The sequence below is a fragment of the Pyxicephalus adspersus genome, chromosome 3 (genome assembly GCF_032062135.1).
Source record: "Pyxicephalus adspersus chromosome 3, UCB_Pads_2.0, whole genome shotgun sequence".
In the NCBI taxonomy this organism is placed as follows: domain Eukaryota; kingdom Metazoa; phylum Chordata; class Amphibia; order Anura; family Pyxicephalidae; genus Pyxicephalus; species Pyxicephalus adspersus.
Window position 1 is genome coordinate 52,840,964 of NC_092860.1, and position 17,613 is coordinate 52,858,576.

Genomic DNA, 17,613 nt, shown 5'->3' on the forward strand with positions numbered 1-17,613 from the left:
CCAAGCGACCCTGTCACTGAGACTGTTCATCACATTGAGGAGGCATTAGGAAGATAAGAAGGTAAGAGTGACTTGGCCAAGCTACATTTTTACAGAAAATATGTAGATTTTCTAGTGTAGAGTGCTAGCTCAGAGGGAGGAAACCAGAGTACGCAAACACGGGGAAAACCTGCAAACTCCATGCAGATAGCGTTTTGGCTGAAATTTGCTAACCACTGAGCCACAATGTTGTATATAAATTGTTAATAATAATTTCCACTTATGCTCTTCCAATATCAACATTCTAACTCGACACTAAGAAGTAGTAGTTATTAATAACAGTTGCTTTTCTAGTTTCTTGGATAACAACTATATATCTTTTTAGCATTATTTTTAGTGTTGATTATATAGTACCACAAAATAATTTATAAATTGTGATATCAACTGTGTGATAATAAAGGTGGATTGTACAAAGTTATAATCCTATTATAGATTGATATGATCAATTTTAGAGGGCTAAGATCAAAATTAAAATATAAAATATCCCTGCATACCATATTCTCAAACTCATTAATATAGGCTTGGAGCTGTTGAAGTTGATTGTTCATTAAACATTAAAGTGGAAATATACCCATTTTAATGTCTTTTAATATATATATCAGAGTGATAGGCTTAAAGTGACCATTACTGAAATTTAATCAGAAATACTGTTCCCATGGCAAAGAAGATAGAATAATATTTACATCATTCACTGTCTGTGCCATTGATGGTCCTTCTAATCAAAATAACTCACTGTTTGAAATTAATTCAGAAACTGACACTTTCAGGAGAATCAGATTTCTATTTCTAGATGCATTACGTTTTTTCTTCAACTGGCCACAATATCACTGTTATGTCTTGTATGTGATATGAGGAACAGCAGGAGGAGTCCCTGAGCACAGTGGGGGGCAAGAGGTCAATTCTACAGGAAGTGTTGTTGTTTTTTTTTGTTTTGTTTATTCTTTTATTCTATAGCATGGCAAATGTATTAGAGCAGCCTTTATCAATCTTCTTACCTCTAAGGAACCAGTAAATATTTATATATAATCAGTCAATGGTAAAAGTGCTATTTACATTGGTTGGTAGTGGGAAGAATGCCCCCACTGCCATTAGTGTTCCAAATACCATCTTTACAGAGGGCTAAAAAATGTCCTTAGTGGCATGCAGCTAGCTCTGACAAATTGTGTTGTTCCTGGCACCATATTATGGAAGGACAGTCAATCATAACTCAAGGAACCCCTGACAACTTCTGAAGGAACCCTAATTAAGAAAGCTTGCGAAAACTTTTTGATGATATTAAAGAGGAAGTAAACCTAAAAATGGCCAAAACAAAAAAAAACCCACTTACCTTCCATCCCGCAGTGCAGTTGATCAGTCTGGAGGTCTTTTCCATCATGTCTCGCGTCATCCCGGTATCCGTCTCCAATCCGGCGCCTAACACCACCATCTTCGGCTCTTCTTCTAGGTTCTTCTTCCTACGTCACCCGACCCAGGCGTGAGATCGGGTGATGTAAGTTCAAAAAAACTTGCCTTTCCACAAAAAGGCTCCTTCTGTGCATGTCCGAGATGCTCGAGCATGAGCAGAAAGAGCACCCAAGAGCATCCCGGGAGACTTTGCGCTCCCATTCATTCTCAATCGCCTAGACTAGATAGGCTGTTGCACTTAAAAAAAAAAACAAACAGAATTTTTACCCTACATAAAAGGGTTGTCTACCCTTTTATGTAAAGTGAAATTTCTGTGTTTAGGTACACTTTAATTATACACATTCCTGGTAGCCACAGACCCCATGATCCTTCATCTAGGGAGTGTTTCTCAACCAGGGTTCCGTGAAACGCTGGGGTTCCTCCAGAGGTTGCAAGGGGTTCCTGGAGTAATAAGCAATCTGCGCCTCTGAGGTCGGTTTATTTGACACCAATGATCTTTTTGGCTGTAATGGTGACATTCTTCCCACTGGCCAGCAATGTAAGAGACATTCTTCCTACTGATCACCACACTAATGTACTGTAAGCTATGGATATAATAATTATAGTAGGGGTTTTCTGAAGACATGAATGTTATTTCAAGGGGCCCCATGTTAAAAAGGTCGAGAAAGGCTGATCTAGGCTTTATTTTTGCCCTATTTACTTTCCTTAATTATTTTTTATCAGAAACACACCAATACTCATTTACACCTTGGTGAAGTTGATACACATTATGGTATTTACAATTTTAATATTTTTATATACTTTAGAACAGAAACCAGATGTAATCACACTAGATACGGGAAGAGCAGCAGTTATAAAAAAAAGAAATAGAGTTGATTCATTGCTTGTCTAAGTGCGGAAAGTAAAATGGTGATATTTGTAAAAACAAGATCAAATGGAAGTTTCATTTCTGTGGAAGGAATTAAAAGGCTATGAATGAATAGGGATAAAATTGGTAAAATAAACACACTTGGCAGGTAGGTTAAGAGGAGTAAGCAAGAAAGATGGGGGTGGGGAGAAATTCTATTAACCATTTCACTGCTCCCCCTCAAACAGTGCTTTGTGAAAGATTCTTAACCCACACATTGCTGGGTGAACTTCACATAGCAGACTGATGTCAGAGGAGGGAACAAGAAAAAAATCTCTTTCTATAGATTGGTTGCCATGGAAATTCTTCATCTCTGGAGATATTTAATATTTGTAACATTTTAGAAGAATGGACTTTCATTAACCTTTTGGGGTTTCCTTATAGAGAACTCACAAAGGGTTATCTTTAGGTTAATCAGAAAATGAACAAATTCGGAGTCAGAATGGGTCTTATTTGGTAGGGGAGTTTACATTCCAGCTATGGGGGGAACAAAAACATTCTTTTTCCATCTGATGTGGATTATTCAACAAAAATATCTGAAAGTGCTTGTTAAAAAATAAAAATATAATTTTTTGAAATCTATTGCTACGCAATACCTGTATTCAAGAGAACGATTTTACATCATATATATAGATATAGTATTGTTTTTTTGTTTTACTAGAAAGGTTTAAGACCTTGAAATAAATATACTGTCTGGAGCTGATTTGCTATATGTGATAACCTTTAAGACGGCTTATGCTTTCAAAGGTAGTTGTTTCAGAATTGATTGCATTATTCTTCTCTATAAAATAAGAGCTGAAATATAACTGGTTCCTATAAAGGATGATTGATTCACATGACTTGCCGATTCATCACTTTTTTATTTTATTGAATATTTTCCGAGGGATGCGTTTCATTGAAAGATGAGAAATGTACAAAGAGTCTACACGCTGTAAGCCTCTTAATATGAATAGAAAGCTACTAGAAATAGACCACACTTAACAGAATTATATACAGATGTCACTTGGTATGTTTCCTTTACAGCACAAAGACTTGAAAGCAGCAGAAATCCTAGCTCGTCTGATGACAATAATGCCAGTGATACTGTGAGAGTAAGGAAACAATATTGGTAAACACTGTCGAAGGGTCAGTCCCTTGGTTGATAACCAAACAGAAAATGTGCTTGCAGCCTCCAAGGAGGACTAGAAAACACCACAAAAAAACAATCTAGTGTAGTACAACACTGATAATAAAACAATGCATCCAGAAAAGTCCTCATCAAGATAGGCATCCTAGTGATTGTGATAAAGGAGCAATAGTGGAAGGTTGCCTAAAACAAGGCATGATGTAGATAGGATTGGTACCTGGCCGGTATTTTATTAGTCTAGCCAGGACAAACTGGAGTTATTAATAGACGAAAAAACAATAGGGCTAGTATTTTTTCCAGAAAGCTTGAAAACCCTAGATGTAAGACCTCTGAGTTATAATTCCAAACAACCCAGAATTGTATAGCTGGGTCCTGGACTGAAAAGTTATGACTTAGGAATATGCAGTCAGGAAACATTTATTATGGTTTTAGGTATATCTTTAGCCATTTTTTGTTAGTAGAATAGGGAATTGAAAAAACTTTTTTTTTAATTTGTGTCGGAGATTTTCTGATAACCACACAGGAGAAGGTAAAAGGATATTTCTCAAATGAGTAGTGCAATTCCTTCTTAGACGGTTGTGAACACAAGTGTCTCCTGCTGAAGATTTACTCTCTACCCTTTTTCTGGGTATGATTCTAAGATCTTACCAGTCTTTCCAAAACTAAATATCCTGGTTATTGATGTACTTATTCTTTAGAATTATACACTTTACTATTACACTAGGTTGGTGTGCCATTCTTACCTTTGTTTTAGATCTATTTCATCTGCAATGTATGAGTTGTAGAATTCAATGTGGACTTGGCAAATCTGCATATCTGAAATAAAAATCAGTGCTCATTTACCTGGTTTTATTATCATTTTTGCTCATCCCTATTTCCTATTGGTTATGAACCAGGAAAAAAGCCACCTTGTCACAGACAAGGGACCAACATGCCAAATGGAAGAAAAATAATCATATGCTGGTACCAATGTCAGCTTGGCACAAAAAGGTTGCTTAAGTTTATATTAGTGAAAATGTAAAGATTGGATTTTGCAAATACCAGATTTTGTATTGCTGGTATGGGCTGCTTTTTGTGGGCAACAACTATGTTTTACTTTATTTTTAAAGATAGTTTTTTTTTACATAATTCTATTAGTTTTGTTGCTGTTGGTAAAATACTCAAAGCTTTTAATTAGCGGTGTCTTTATTAATGGGCTAACATTTAATTTATAGCCAGAGTCTTTTTTCTGAGCAACACCATCTGTTGTTGAAGTAATGCACGTCTACATTAGTAATTTTTGTGGTTATTTTTTGTGATGTCAGCAGTTGCAGGTCTTCAGAAGCTGAAGGCTCCAGTAATTTCTGTTGCCAAAACTTACACCCTGTGTTTTTACATCTGTCTTGCAAATACTGTAAACTCATTGAAATTTTAGGTAAAAATCTCAGTTCATGTTGATATTATATTATTATTTCTAATATATGCTGCATACTGAATATCTCTGCAGTTTGCTAAGATCTTAGAAGCTGATGTGAAATATATTCAGCCATCCCTGTCTATTCTACAGTATATTTGGTATTTGTAAAACTTCCAATGAGTTGATACAGAATCACTACTCTACAAATTCTCTAGCCACCAGCCAGCACCCAGTTCTGATTGGCTTGACAAAGCCAAAGCAGCTCTGCGCTTTTATTTTGAAAAAAAGTGTATTACAGCAAGACAAGCACCTCCAGCTGTGCATCTGCTGAAAGTCATTTGCTAGCACCATGAAAACAGGGAGCTGTAGCTCCTAAGCCACTTCTAATTGCTGTTCTTCAGGATGTTTTTGTGTAACAACTCATTCAGGCCTATTTAACAAGGCATTGCAAAGATCACTGGGGACGCATGAAGTACAGCAACCCTTATCAGCCAACAAGGTTTTAGTTCACGTCAGTCAAATAATTCTCTGCAGCCTATTAAAATTTTGGACATTGCCACTGCTGTATTACAACATTGGGCCAACTGAAAAAATGAATACATACCCCAGGTCCAGTAACTGAAATATAAAGTCTGAAAAATACCATTGGTTTAAACCTAAATAAAATAAAAACAACCATAAAAACATCAACACATCTAGAAACCAGACAATATTAAGCAAACACTTTCTTCAACCACATTCTAGTCATTTGCGAACAATACATTAATTTTCTGTGTAAAAGCATTGTAAAAGACTGTTTGGCTGCTCTAGTTAGTAGCAAGGAACATTCTTCTGCACCAACAACAGATTATACTGATAATATTATAATAAATCAGGTGCTGCTTCACATCCCCCACTTTTCTTTTGATAAATTGGTCATGTAGATCACTCCCATCCTAGCCTTTATCTTTTCCAATCCAATATACTCCCAGGTCAGTCACATTCATTGACTCCTCTTTTTCTCCTTTTCAGTCGTTTATCATCCTTTCTGAGAACACACTACATTTAACACTTCCACAGCCACCACCACACTTATCCCTGGAGTACTCTGTAAAACACATAGGAATGGGATGGATAGGCAGAGAAGGGTCACACTCCATATTCAAATGCCTATTCCACTAATACACACAGCAGTGCTTCACATAGGCCATTGAAATAATCACAGAAGGGTTCCAGTATATTCCAGGATATGCTTTTTAAAGGGGTTATAAAAAAAAAAGTTAATGTACCAGCTTTTTCTTTTTTGACATTTCAAAAGAAATAAAAGATCACAAAAGAAGCTGCAAAAAGTAGACAGCATACCTCAATGTTACTGAGCAGTGGACTCCATTGGTCTACAGTGGACGTGAATGCAGCTAAACTGTGTATTAAAATAATGTGCATCGTTGGCTGTTCTAAGGTTTGGCACACATCAATACTCTATATACTTTATTAGTGTATGAACACCATGTACTATATGTTTGGAGATACTATTTTACTGGTATTTTTAATAACAATCAGAAGCCAAAAAAGAAATAAATAAACAAAGTCCAACCTCACAGACATGTTACACCAATACTTTCTAAATATTAACTCACAGTCATTACTGTAACGTGTTCCTAGTTTTGACAATTTTCAGATTAAACCTACAATCAGCTTTTGATTGCAATGACAACTGTCTGTATTAATGCAACAAAGTACCTATGATTTCTTGAGATGGTAGGTTGGTGGTAGGTTTGATCCATTTACTATTTTTTAATGGGGGTCAGTTGTGTGGTCAGCAGTTGTGTTCTGTTTGGTCTCCTGCAGTTGGGCTGTGCGGTGTCCCAGCTCAATCAGCTATTAGTGCTTATAAAATGTGTTTAGGTAAATAGATAATGCATGTTTGCATGAGAAGTATTATTTCTATTAATAATACCATAGTTATTTTTTTTTTCTAATATCAGTATCAGTGTCCTGGTAACATACCCATTGAACCTACCGTTGTCATAGAGGTAACTAGACCACTGGGAACTCCTTCTTGACAATGCAAGGGGGTCATACTCTTTTCCCCCATAATTACTGGAAGAGCCTGGTTTGTAATTAAACTTGTGGACACCAATTTAATGGTTTTTTAGAGCTTCACAAACAGCTTTCTAGTCCAACCAGCCCTACAGAGTCTTTTTTTCACATTGCTATGAACCTTTTTGTAACCAGATCTTACTATTTACTGGATGTCCAGAATTCACAATATCTAGTTTGCCCCCTTTATTTGCATGAGCCAGATGTTTTTTCAAATATGACTTTAAATATTTGTTGATCTGCAGAGAAAGTTAAGTGTCAGCACTGTCAATTAGTCTACTGCCAGGTTTTGATGGCATGCCATGTTCTCCAGACTGGTTAATTTATGCTGTCTGCTTGCATATGCATCCAAATGGATGCCTGTTTCCAACAAAAAATGTTTACTTCCTGCACAACTAAACTTGACTGGGCCAGGAAGTGACAGCTCAATAAAGCTCTACTACACAGCACACTGTGCAAGTAAATGGCTGTAACATATAGGGTTGACCTCAACAGTGGGTTGCTGCTCCTTCACTAGGAAATCACAAGATAGACTAATTTGTGTTGCTTTACCTACAGGTTAGTGCTTGGCTGTACAGTCTGATATAAGGATTTTAACTATAAACTTGGCTATACACAATTAAGCATTTTTGGCAGGTTACATATTAATATTAATATTCAAGTGTGAATTTATTCATTCCTCTTTTTTTCTACGTTATGTAAGCCAACCCAGTTGTACTGTCTTATTTTGCTACCATTGAAGCCAAATTCTTGTCTAACCCCACACAAGCACATACCTAGAAAATTACCTGGTTAAATATTTGGAATTCTGTTGAGCTACGCGTGTGATTTCACACAATACTGTTCAACAAGCCATTGTGGCTTTTCAGTTTCACTTGCTTGCTCATTGGACTTAAAAAAAAAATACTTTAACACTGATTTCAGAGCAGCCTTATTGGCTCACAGTATAGACCCCCACCCCCTTCTCACAATCTGTAAAGCTGCGTACACACTTCCAATTTTTATCGTTGGTAAACGAACGACGAATGATCCTGCACGATATCTGCGAACGATCGTATGGCACCGATCCTGTACATACAGATAACGACACGATCGTTCAAAGATATTGTACACACGATAGATGCGATCGTTTGAACGATACAGGAAGTGACGTGCACCACAGGAAGTGAGCGAACGTTCGTTCACCGTGCATGCTCAGACCATGGACGATCACTGAACGACCGTACACACGATAGATGGTCAACGATCGTCGTCCAATCCGATCCGCCGGTCCGGTCGTTCATTTCCAACGACTATCCTCGTTCGTCGGCGTCGTTGGTTACTTTTTTTACGAACGAGTTTTGGCCAATCGGTCGTTCGTCGTTCGTTCGTCGTTCATTTCCAACGATAAAGATTGGAAGTGTGTACGCAGCTTTATTCTTTGTGCAGAGGAGATCATGGGAACAGCAACATTTTGGGCAGTATTAGAAAAATACATTTGTGTTTTTTCCTCTATACAACTGAAGACTGTTTTAGCAATTTACATGGAGTTTCAACTATTAAGCAATCATAATACATTTTTGGCCATGCATATTCTGCTATAGTGATACACATGCTACCTTTAGATTGTGATATTTTGCACAGTTTATATTGACACATTTGAAAAAACACACATAGTAACACTTCTGTGGTTAAGTTATTCTTCAAATCATTGTTACAAAGGAACTTTTTATGTAGAATTTGGTACTTTGGGGACCCATTGCTATGGTAAATGATGGAGAATGTTCCCATTGGAAGGTGGTTGTTATGAGCTCCCCTGTACAACCACAATTTAAGAAGAGATTGGCAAGGTATGCAACATTCTGTTGATTAATTTAGCACCATGGTTGAGCTACTGAATACCACTGGTGCACCTTGGGCCAATTGTATCAACATGTTCTTGCTAAAAAAGAAAAATACTTGAGTCACTAAATAAATAAACCTTGAGATTTAGTGGCTATGGGGAAATAACTCTTGGTTCTCAGTAAGAACACAATGCTATATCGTGTCTTTCTTTATTACACAAATCCTAGATTCAAAGGACCTTTGTAACAGTAGGTATGTCCATTATACACTAAGTGTATCTACTATGTTAGAAACAGACTGCCATGTTAGAGAAACTGCAGTGTTAGATAGTGTTAGTGGCTACATAAGAAAGAGATTGTCATGCTCTACTGTGCTATAGCCTAAGAATATGATCAAATGTAACAGTAGCATACTTCCATGCAAAGATGTTCAGGAAAGTATTTGCCCCAGCGTGGAACACAGGGACCCTGGTCCATTTGTCCCTTGAGGCTGTCATGTAACTTGTCCTCTCACTTCCCGATTTGCAAGGAATAAATAGGAAACCATCTATAAACTTAGTGTTGGTCAGGGGCCAAAGACTAAAGATACTTCCCATCCCATCCCTGAATTGCGACTACTACCCATAAGTCCACCCCAACTTGGACTTGGAGCTGTGAAAATCTCTGTAATGGACTAGAGAATGTATGTAAAGTGTATATCTAGAGGGTGAATAATATGTTTGCCTTTATTTCAAAAATTTGCCATTTTACATGCTCCATCCATATTTTTTTTATTGTAATGAATGCCACTATTTGTAGATTATCACTAGCACCAGAGTTGGCTAATACAATGAATTTTCCAGTCTGCTCAACAACTGCTGAAAAAAGATATTAACCACAAAAAATACACTGCTTTCAATGAGTCAGCCGACTCAAAACAAAACCATTGTGTAGCACTGCAAAGTGGAAAGCAGAGCCTATTTGTTGGCAAATGTTGATATTTCCATGTACACACAGTATGATTTTATAAGTAATACATAGAAACATGAGCACACATTGATAGGATACAATTAAATAGAAAATATAACTCTAAAATGACTATACACCTCCTAAAAGGAAACAATTAGAGAAAGCAAATAAAAAACACATAAAACGAATAATGGGTGAAGTGCAATCAACTAATGCAACCAAACAGAAATCAACTCTCTGATTACACTTTATTGCTAATACCTGATTGGTTGCTGTGGGCTACGCTCCCGTTGTAATATGTTATTAAATAAAACCTAGAATGTGCCGCTGTTCAAGTTCAGGACCAGCTATAGCCTACAGCATGCATAATTCATAATACTAGCCCCTCTTGAGTGACCTCTCTCTCAGGATTTATGGGATGCCTATTATACAGTAATGTGCTATGTTCGGCTCACTTAATCCCCACAGTGTTGTTCCTCATGTATTTAAGATAAATGGGAAATGCAACCAAGAAGCAAATTTGCCCATATTGAGAATTTTCCAAGGGAATTTTACAGTAACTAACTTTGGATACATGATAACTTTACATTAACTAGGATCTCTTGTGCTGGGCCATACATATATATGCACACTGATGTAATTCTAAGTTTGTGAATATCTATTCTTATTTGGAAGAATAAAAAAATGTGGGTAAGCCAAATGGAATAACTATCTGCCTTATATATCAATCTACAGCATGTGCACTCGGACTCATTGCCAATAATGTAATCATCTATATATCTGTATATAGCATATATATACACATATATGCATGCATTGACATATGTAATTTGCACATGCTGTATATATATTTATATATATATATATATATATATATATAACTTTAATCTATAAAACAGCTATAATATATACATATATATATATTTATTTATATACACATCCTCATAAATGCATATAGATAGAGATTTATAGTGTATGGGTACATATCTGACTTCACTGCTTAGCTTTATTTGTAGCTGCTGTTTTCTTGCAGCTGGATGGAGAACAGCATCACTGACTAATTCCTGTGTCCCTGGATTACGCGGCACAAGGTGCACGTTCCATTCTTCTCACCCCCTATTAATTTCAGCAGGACTGCCAACTGGAATCTAATGGCCCACCTGCTCCACATGAAGAAAAGATAGAGTGACAAATGCCAATTATATTGGTTTTTTGTAGTCACAATGGGTTTCTTTCCAGCCCCCTAGGTACATAAAAATGACATGTATCTATGTACATTTTGTCTTGATGACTTTGAAGTCATTCTGTATTCTACAGACATTTCCCAAGGCAGTCTGGTCTACAACAAACATGGAATCTATATTCCAGCAACATGTTGCAGATAGATCAGTCAAAAAGATCAGTCTTTATTAAATACCAAATACAAAAAGCACATTTTAATTTACTGCATATAGAGAAAGCTGCTTCACAAAAAGAACGATTTCCCATCACAAAAACCAAATCAAATTAGCACAAATGAAACTGCAGATTAGACTACAATACTTGATTCCTATAGACTATCAGCCCTGCTTTTGTGCAGTAAGTATGATTCATGGTAAGTTTAACAAAACACACATAAATAATAATTACTAAATAACTGAAATATTTATTTGCAGAATTGGTATTCTATATATTGTCAGTGGTAGAGATCAGTTTTGTGCAAATCACCTTTACAAGGATCAATCTTTTTTATCAGTTATTTAGTTGCCTGGAGGAACAGGCTGATATCATTAACTTTTAATTAATGACCTTTTACTGGTCTAAGAGAAAATAATGTTAGTAGCAATATTAATAATCACAATGTACATAAAACCCCTGAAAAGTATTGAGGGATGATGTAAAGTGTAAGGCACTAAATGATAGAGGCACCAGAAATTACAAGATATTGGCTAAAACAGTGCATCAATAGACTCCAAGGGGAATCTGTAAGGACAATTGAGGCTATTAGCCCTTTGTAATCCTAAATAAATAAAGGTGTTATTTGTTACCTGTTAGGGTCAGTTAATGAAAGCTGAGATCGCAGAGGGGAATATATAATAAGGCTTAATAATTACCTGCTTGGACATTGTAGATCCATATTAGAAAGTCTTCAGGAATTCATTGACAATCCCTTGTGATATGCAGCTGCTGTGAGCCAGGCAGAAGAAGAAGGGGGTAGAGCTGAGAGAAGAGGGGCAGGGGACAGGGTAGGAGGCAGGTCAGGCATCCAGGTCTGTGTGGGTACCAGGGATGCTGCAGGAAAGCCAGTTCCTAGAAGGGGTGTGTGCATGAAATAGGCATCCAGCTTCTCTGCATCCTCACCATCCTCTTACATCTGCAGACTGCAAAGGGGGGCTTGGCTCAGGCTAGGAGCTGCACACTCAGGACCCTTGGGCATCCCCTTCCTTGTCAAGGAGCATAGCATCAGGGATCGATAGGATATGAGAGGAAGAGCTTGTGCTCACTCCATAGTGCTTTGGGGGAGAAGAGAGACAGCTGCTGTGAGCATGCGTGCCAATAGATCTGCACCCTTTCTAATCAAAGCTGGTGCTCAGACCAGGTGCTGCACTGCAGGGGGATTGTTACCACTGGGGGATCATCACTCTGCCCCCAATGAACTTGTTGGCTTTCCTAAACTAACAGCCACTGGCCAATTAGCAGACAAATCTGCTTCTGCCTGCAAGTTTAATGATGGAATATTTAAAGAACATTGAACAAATAGATCAGTGTGCAGTGACTGAGAAGCAGTCAGCTTCTACTTTGCTGGAGTTACAGATACATTCTAGTTGCTATTAGTTACTGCTAATCCTAAAAATCCTACAGAAGCACCTTGATGTAGTATGTTCATTGTCCCTTCTATCATATCTTCCTACTCCCTTCTGGTTGCTGTCTTCAATGTCTTAACAACTACCTTATGGTGCTGCACCCCATTACTACCATAGCACTTTGCATGGCACAGTTTTTAATAGACAAAGCTATTCCTCAGCCATTCATTTCTTTGAAATGCTCCTATTTACCAGTTCTTATGTTAGGTGCCTATTTATGTTGGGAAGGTATCTTTACAACATAGTTTTATTATGATGTTACTAGACATGTGTGAATGGATTACAAGATACATTAAAAAATTTCTGTAAAAAAAAATCAGAAACAATTAAAAAGTGTTTCATGGATGCTAGCAACAATTACTGGTAATCTGGCCTATTTATAAATGCTGTTATGCAAGATTCACACATTGTCAGCAGAATAAAGGTAAAAATTTGTATGAATCTTGTGTGAATCATATGTTTTTATAGCTAAACACTAGCTACAATAAACTTGCCTGGTTTCATTCCAATACACATCTCTCTTGTTTCATAGCAAGGTGCCTTAATTCTGTGTTTTTCCTTGTGAGAAATCTTTGGGCTGTACTTCTCAGTCACTCTGTAATTAGGTGAATATAACCAGCACAACAGTCAAATCCCTCTCCCTCCAGTCACAAAAGAAGTATTGGGCTGTGTGCTTTGTAAAGGGACATAAGCTAATAACATAACTTTCATCCAAGATTCATGCATTTTCCTAAGAAATGAAGATTTAATGTTCAGATGGTGGTGGTGAGGTTGTAGTGTGGTTACCTCTTCCTTACATTGCTGAACTGCTTCCTCAGTTAGAACTCTACAGATAGCTTGTACATATAGCTCACCCACAACAGCCCATTGGGAATGACAGCCCATTGGGGCAGCAGTGAGTGGTTTAGTACTGCCTGCTGCTACCTGCTGTGTGATGTATAAACACTGGTTCTTTTGGCAATGTGGGCACCAAGCAGCTGGCAAGGTGCCAACCACTGGGAGCTGCATGGGACCCGCCATTCCTAAAGCAAGTCTGAACATAGCCTCAGGACTCTTGGTTATGAAGAAGAGGAAGTGAAAAACAATGAAACCAGGTAAATTTTCTGTGCTTGAAGTTTAGCTTATAATCTATGGACAATTGTTTTTTTTTTTCTTTAAATAGGGAGGGATTGGAAACCTTGTCAGGTTTTGTCACTGCCCTTCCCACTAGGCAGATTCACCCTCCCTTTTTTCTGGTAAACAATGTTATTGGGATAAAAGGTGAGGGGAATTTAAACTTTGTCAGCAGTACTGGAAAAGAGGGGGAAATCATCCAATGAGGTACATGGTTCAAAATGAGAAAATAGAAAATTTCCCTCACTTCCTGATGTTTTTAAAAAGAGGTAAGTCTCCCCAAGTGGAGAAAAAACAGACTTTCAACTCTTCCCCATTCCAAGATAATACTAATAAAAAAAGATTTGGCTTTAGATATACTATATTATGATACCCTTGGTATGTGGCCTGGGTGGCAGGCTACTTCTGTGATAAAAAGGGTGTGATGTACGAGAACTGGCCTGGAACAGACAGACAGGGAATTAAAATAAATGGAATTGGGGAGAGATGAGATAAAATGGTGATCATTGCATTACAGTTGGAGAAATAGTACTCATATGTGTGAAATGGAGAATGAGTCATTGATCAGTACATGTGGAGAGAACCAGAGATAAAAGGGATGGAGGGGACTGGGGGCAGACAAAAGGTCGAGCTATCCAGAAGCTTTAATGGACACTGTGCATATACAAGCAAGCCAAGAGGATCACATTGAACTGCTGCTGACATGGGATGTGAGAGAATAATGCAAGAAATCACAGCAGAAGGAAGAATTCCACTCCACAGGGGAAAGCAAATAAAATACACTGATAAAATAAAAGTGGATAAAATAGGAGCAGATTGCTAAAATAATGGCAGGCAGACCATCACTAGCAAAGTGGGGGGGAATACAGAATGGCAAAAAGTTAGAGCTGGAACTGAAAAATGACAACAAAATTAAAGGAAATGTCAGAAGAGAAGGAATGAAGCCTGGATGGAGACAAGCTCCAGATATGCTGTGTAAGACGCAGAAGAATACAGACAATTAAAGACAGAATATGTCAGAGAAACACATAATAGACGGAGCTGATGGTGATAGGCGTGTACACTTAAGTCAGAATAAATGAGTACTAGACTGGAAAAAGAAAAAAAGGGTCTGCATTTAAAGCACACAGTAAAATGCTAAATTGCAAGCCTATCCCCAGCTAAAACTTGACTTTTGTCAGTTTTGAGGAGAGTAGGAACCCCAATCAGAATTTTACTACTGTCTGTGATCCCTGTTGAGATGTTCCCAGTATCAATGTATTATTAGGAAAGGAACTAGAACAAAAGCCACAGCATAAATACATACAGCAGTTACATAGTAGGTCAGGTTGAAAAAAGACATAAGTCTATCAAGTTCAACCACAAGGGAAATAAACATATCCCAGATATCAAACCCTATAAGACATAGTTGGTCCAGTGGAAGGCAAAAAAAAAAACCCTGGTACAATTTGCTTTACCTGGGGAAAAAAATTCCTTCCTGATTCCATGAGGCAATTGGATGTTCCCTGGATCAACAGTATCTGCTATCTTTACTTTAAATACTTAATATACTGCTATATTCTGTAGAAAAACATACAGCTTTCTCTTAAAGCAATCTATAGTAGTTGCTGAAACTACTTCCTGAGGGAGCCGATTCCACATTTTCACAGACCTTACAGTGAAGAATCCCTTCCTTATCTGGGGATTAAACTTATTTTCCTCAAGACGAAAAGAGTGACCTTCCTGTTCTTTGTAATGGTCTCAAAGTGAATAATGGGGAAGAGAGTTTTCTATATGGACCGTTTATATATTCATACAGGGTGATCATATCCCCCCTTATACGTCTCTTCTCAAGGTTGAATAGATTCAGTTCAGCTAATCTTACCTCATAGCTGAGCTCCTCCATTCCTTTTATTAGTTTAGTTGCCCTTCTCTGCACTCTCTCCAATTCCACAATGTCCTTTTTGTGAACTGGTGCCCAAAACTGGACTGCATATTCCAGATGTGGTCTGACCAATGCTTTGTACAGGGGCAGGATTATGTCTCCATCTCTGCAGTCTATTCCTCTTTTAATACAAGAAAGTACTTTACTAGCTTTAGATATTGCAGCTTGGTATTGCATGCTGTTATTAAGTCTATGATCTACCAGAACCCCCAGATCCTTTTCCATTTCTGACTCCCCCAAATATATTCCCTCTAGATGGTATGAAGCATGCATGTTGTTAGCTCCCAAGTGCATAACTTTACATTTATCTATATTAAATGTCATTTGCCACTTGGCTGCCCAATCGAACAGTACATCCAGGTCTGCTTGTAGATTATTGACATCTTGTATAGATATAATTCCATTACATAGTTTGATGTCATCTGCAAACACAGAAATGGTACTTTTAATCCCAAACTCTTTATCATTTATAAAGATGTTAAACAGTAAAAGTCCCAACACTAATGGGTAGTTGGTACACCACTAATATCCTTAGACCATTCAAAGAGCTCATAATGCTGCAGAATCTTACTCCCATAGCGAGGGTGGCCATGTTAGATTGTCCATGGCTTGAAATTAAAAAATAAATCCTGTTCATTTTATGTACAGATAAGGAAAGAGGGTGGAAAAGATGTACCCATATTACACAAATTCTATTTGCATCAGGATTAAATCAAATTAGCTTGAAGATGCCATTTTTTGAATACCTGAAAATAGTCATGTCCATGTAAGTTTTTACGGAATCTTCCTCTGATTCTTAGAGAGTCCACCTTCTTCGCTAAAAGCCAACAGCATAAACTAGTTAGGCAGAACAATATATAACAGACATGACTATTGTATCGCAAAATGACCCGACTGCAGTGGTTGCTCACAGCGGGGAAACCCACTGTGCTGCTTGTACAGCTGAATGCCACCATTTACAATGGCTTAGTCTTTTAACTCTTTGCAATTTTATTTCAAATTATGAGCATTTCTATTTATATTTACTTATAACAGAACAGATAGACCATTTATATACAAGAAGAAAAAGAAGTTATTAAAATAGGGAAATACATGATGGTGGGGGGCATGGGAGCTGCTAAAGGTATGTGCTGTTACTTTTAGGTGCCATCCAAAATATACTTAACAACATTTTCTTTTTTCTATCAATATTGAGTTGCTTTAAGAAGGCATAAGGTCATTCCCTACCTAATTTTTTGCTTTTCCCATTGTAAATGACCATTGCAATGATCATGTAGTAAGAGAACTACAGAAATGTTCTTTCTTGCATTGTACAAAAATTAATAAAGCACTATACATATATTTTATATTTTAGCCCAATTGGAGGCTAAAAAAAGGCTCATGTACAATGTAGGCAGACATTCCATTTTTACTGCTCACAAAATTTCAGTATGAAGGCTTTGGGATTGAAGCCAGGTTCTGTCTGTGCACGTATAATGTAATATATATGAATATATATGAATATATAGCACATGTCCTCCTTGAAGAATTTGCCTCACACAGATACAACATTTGCTGCTTTTGTTTCTCTACCACGTCTGCAAGGCTCACTCATTACTGTGAACCGCTTCCTTGCCAAGACTTGCAGTATAGGACAATACAGAAAGTAAGTCTTTGATGGTAGATCAATCTGTTCCACAAAAATGTGTGAGGAGGGTTTGCAAGGTGTAGGGAACTGCTAGGAAGGACAGCATGAAACAAATTGCACAAAGATGTTCAGAGTCTGAATTATAATGTCCTTTTTTAAGTTGACCAAACATAGACAGGTATTTTTAGCTGGTAGAAATGGTTTTGATGACTCTGAATCTTATAAAAGATTATACCATTTGGTTTCATTTAAAGGAATATCTCTCTATTTTATCAGTAATGTTAAAATACAAAATATATATATTTATTATTTTAAAATATTATTTATAGTACATTTGAATTTTGCAAAATTGTTTTTAGCCATCAGCTAGAGTGGTAGGATCTT

General features: G+C 37.2%; 1 protein-coding gene across 2 annotated transcripts in view; it reads right to left on the reverse strand.

Annotated features, from left to right (window-relative positions):
- NCAN (neurocan) overlaps positions 1-12,224 on the reverse strand; it is a 114,237-nt gene extending 102,013 nt beyond the window's left edge. For both annotated transcript variants that reach the window (XM_072404608.1, XM_072404607.1), the window contains exon 1: positions 11,816-12,224. In XM_072404608.1, coding sequence (XP_072260709.1) covers positions 11,816-11,838 — 23 coding nt within the window. In that variant the 5' untranslated portion in view covers positions 11,839-12,224. The remainder of the gene's footprint in view (positions 1-11,815) is intronic.
- Between the last annotated feature and the right edge of the window lie 5,389 nt (positions 12,225-17,613).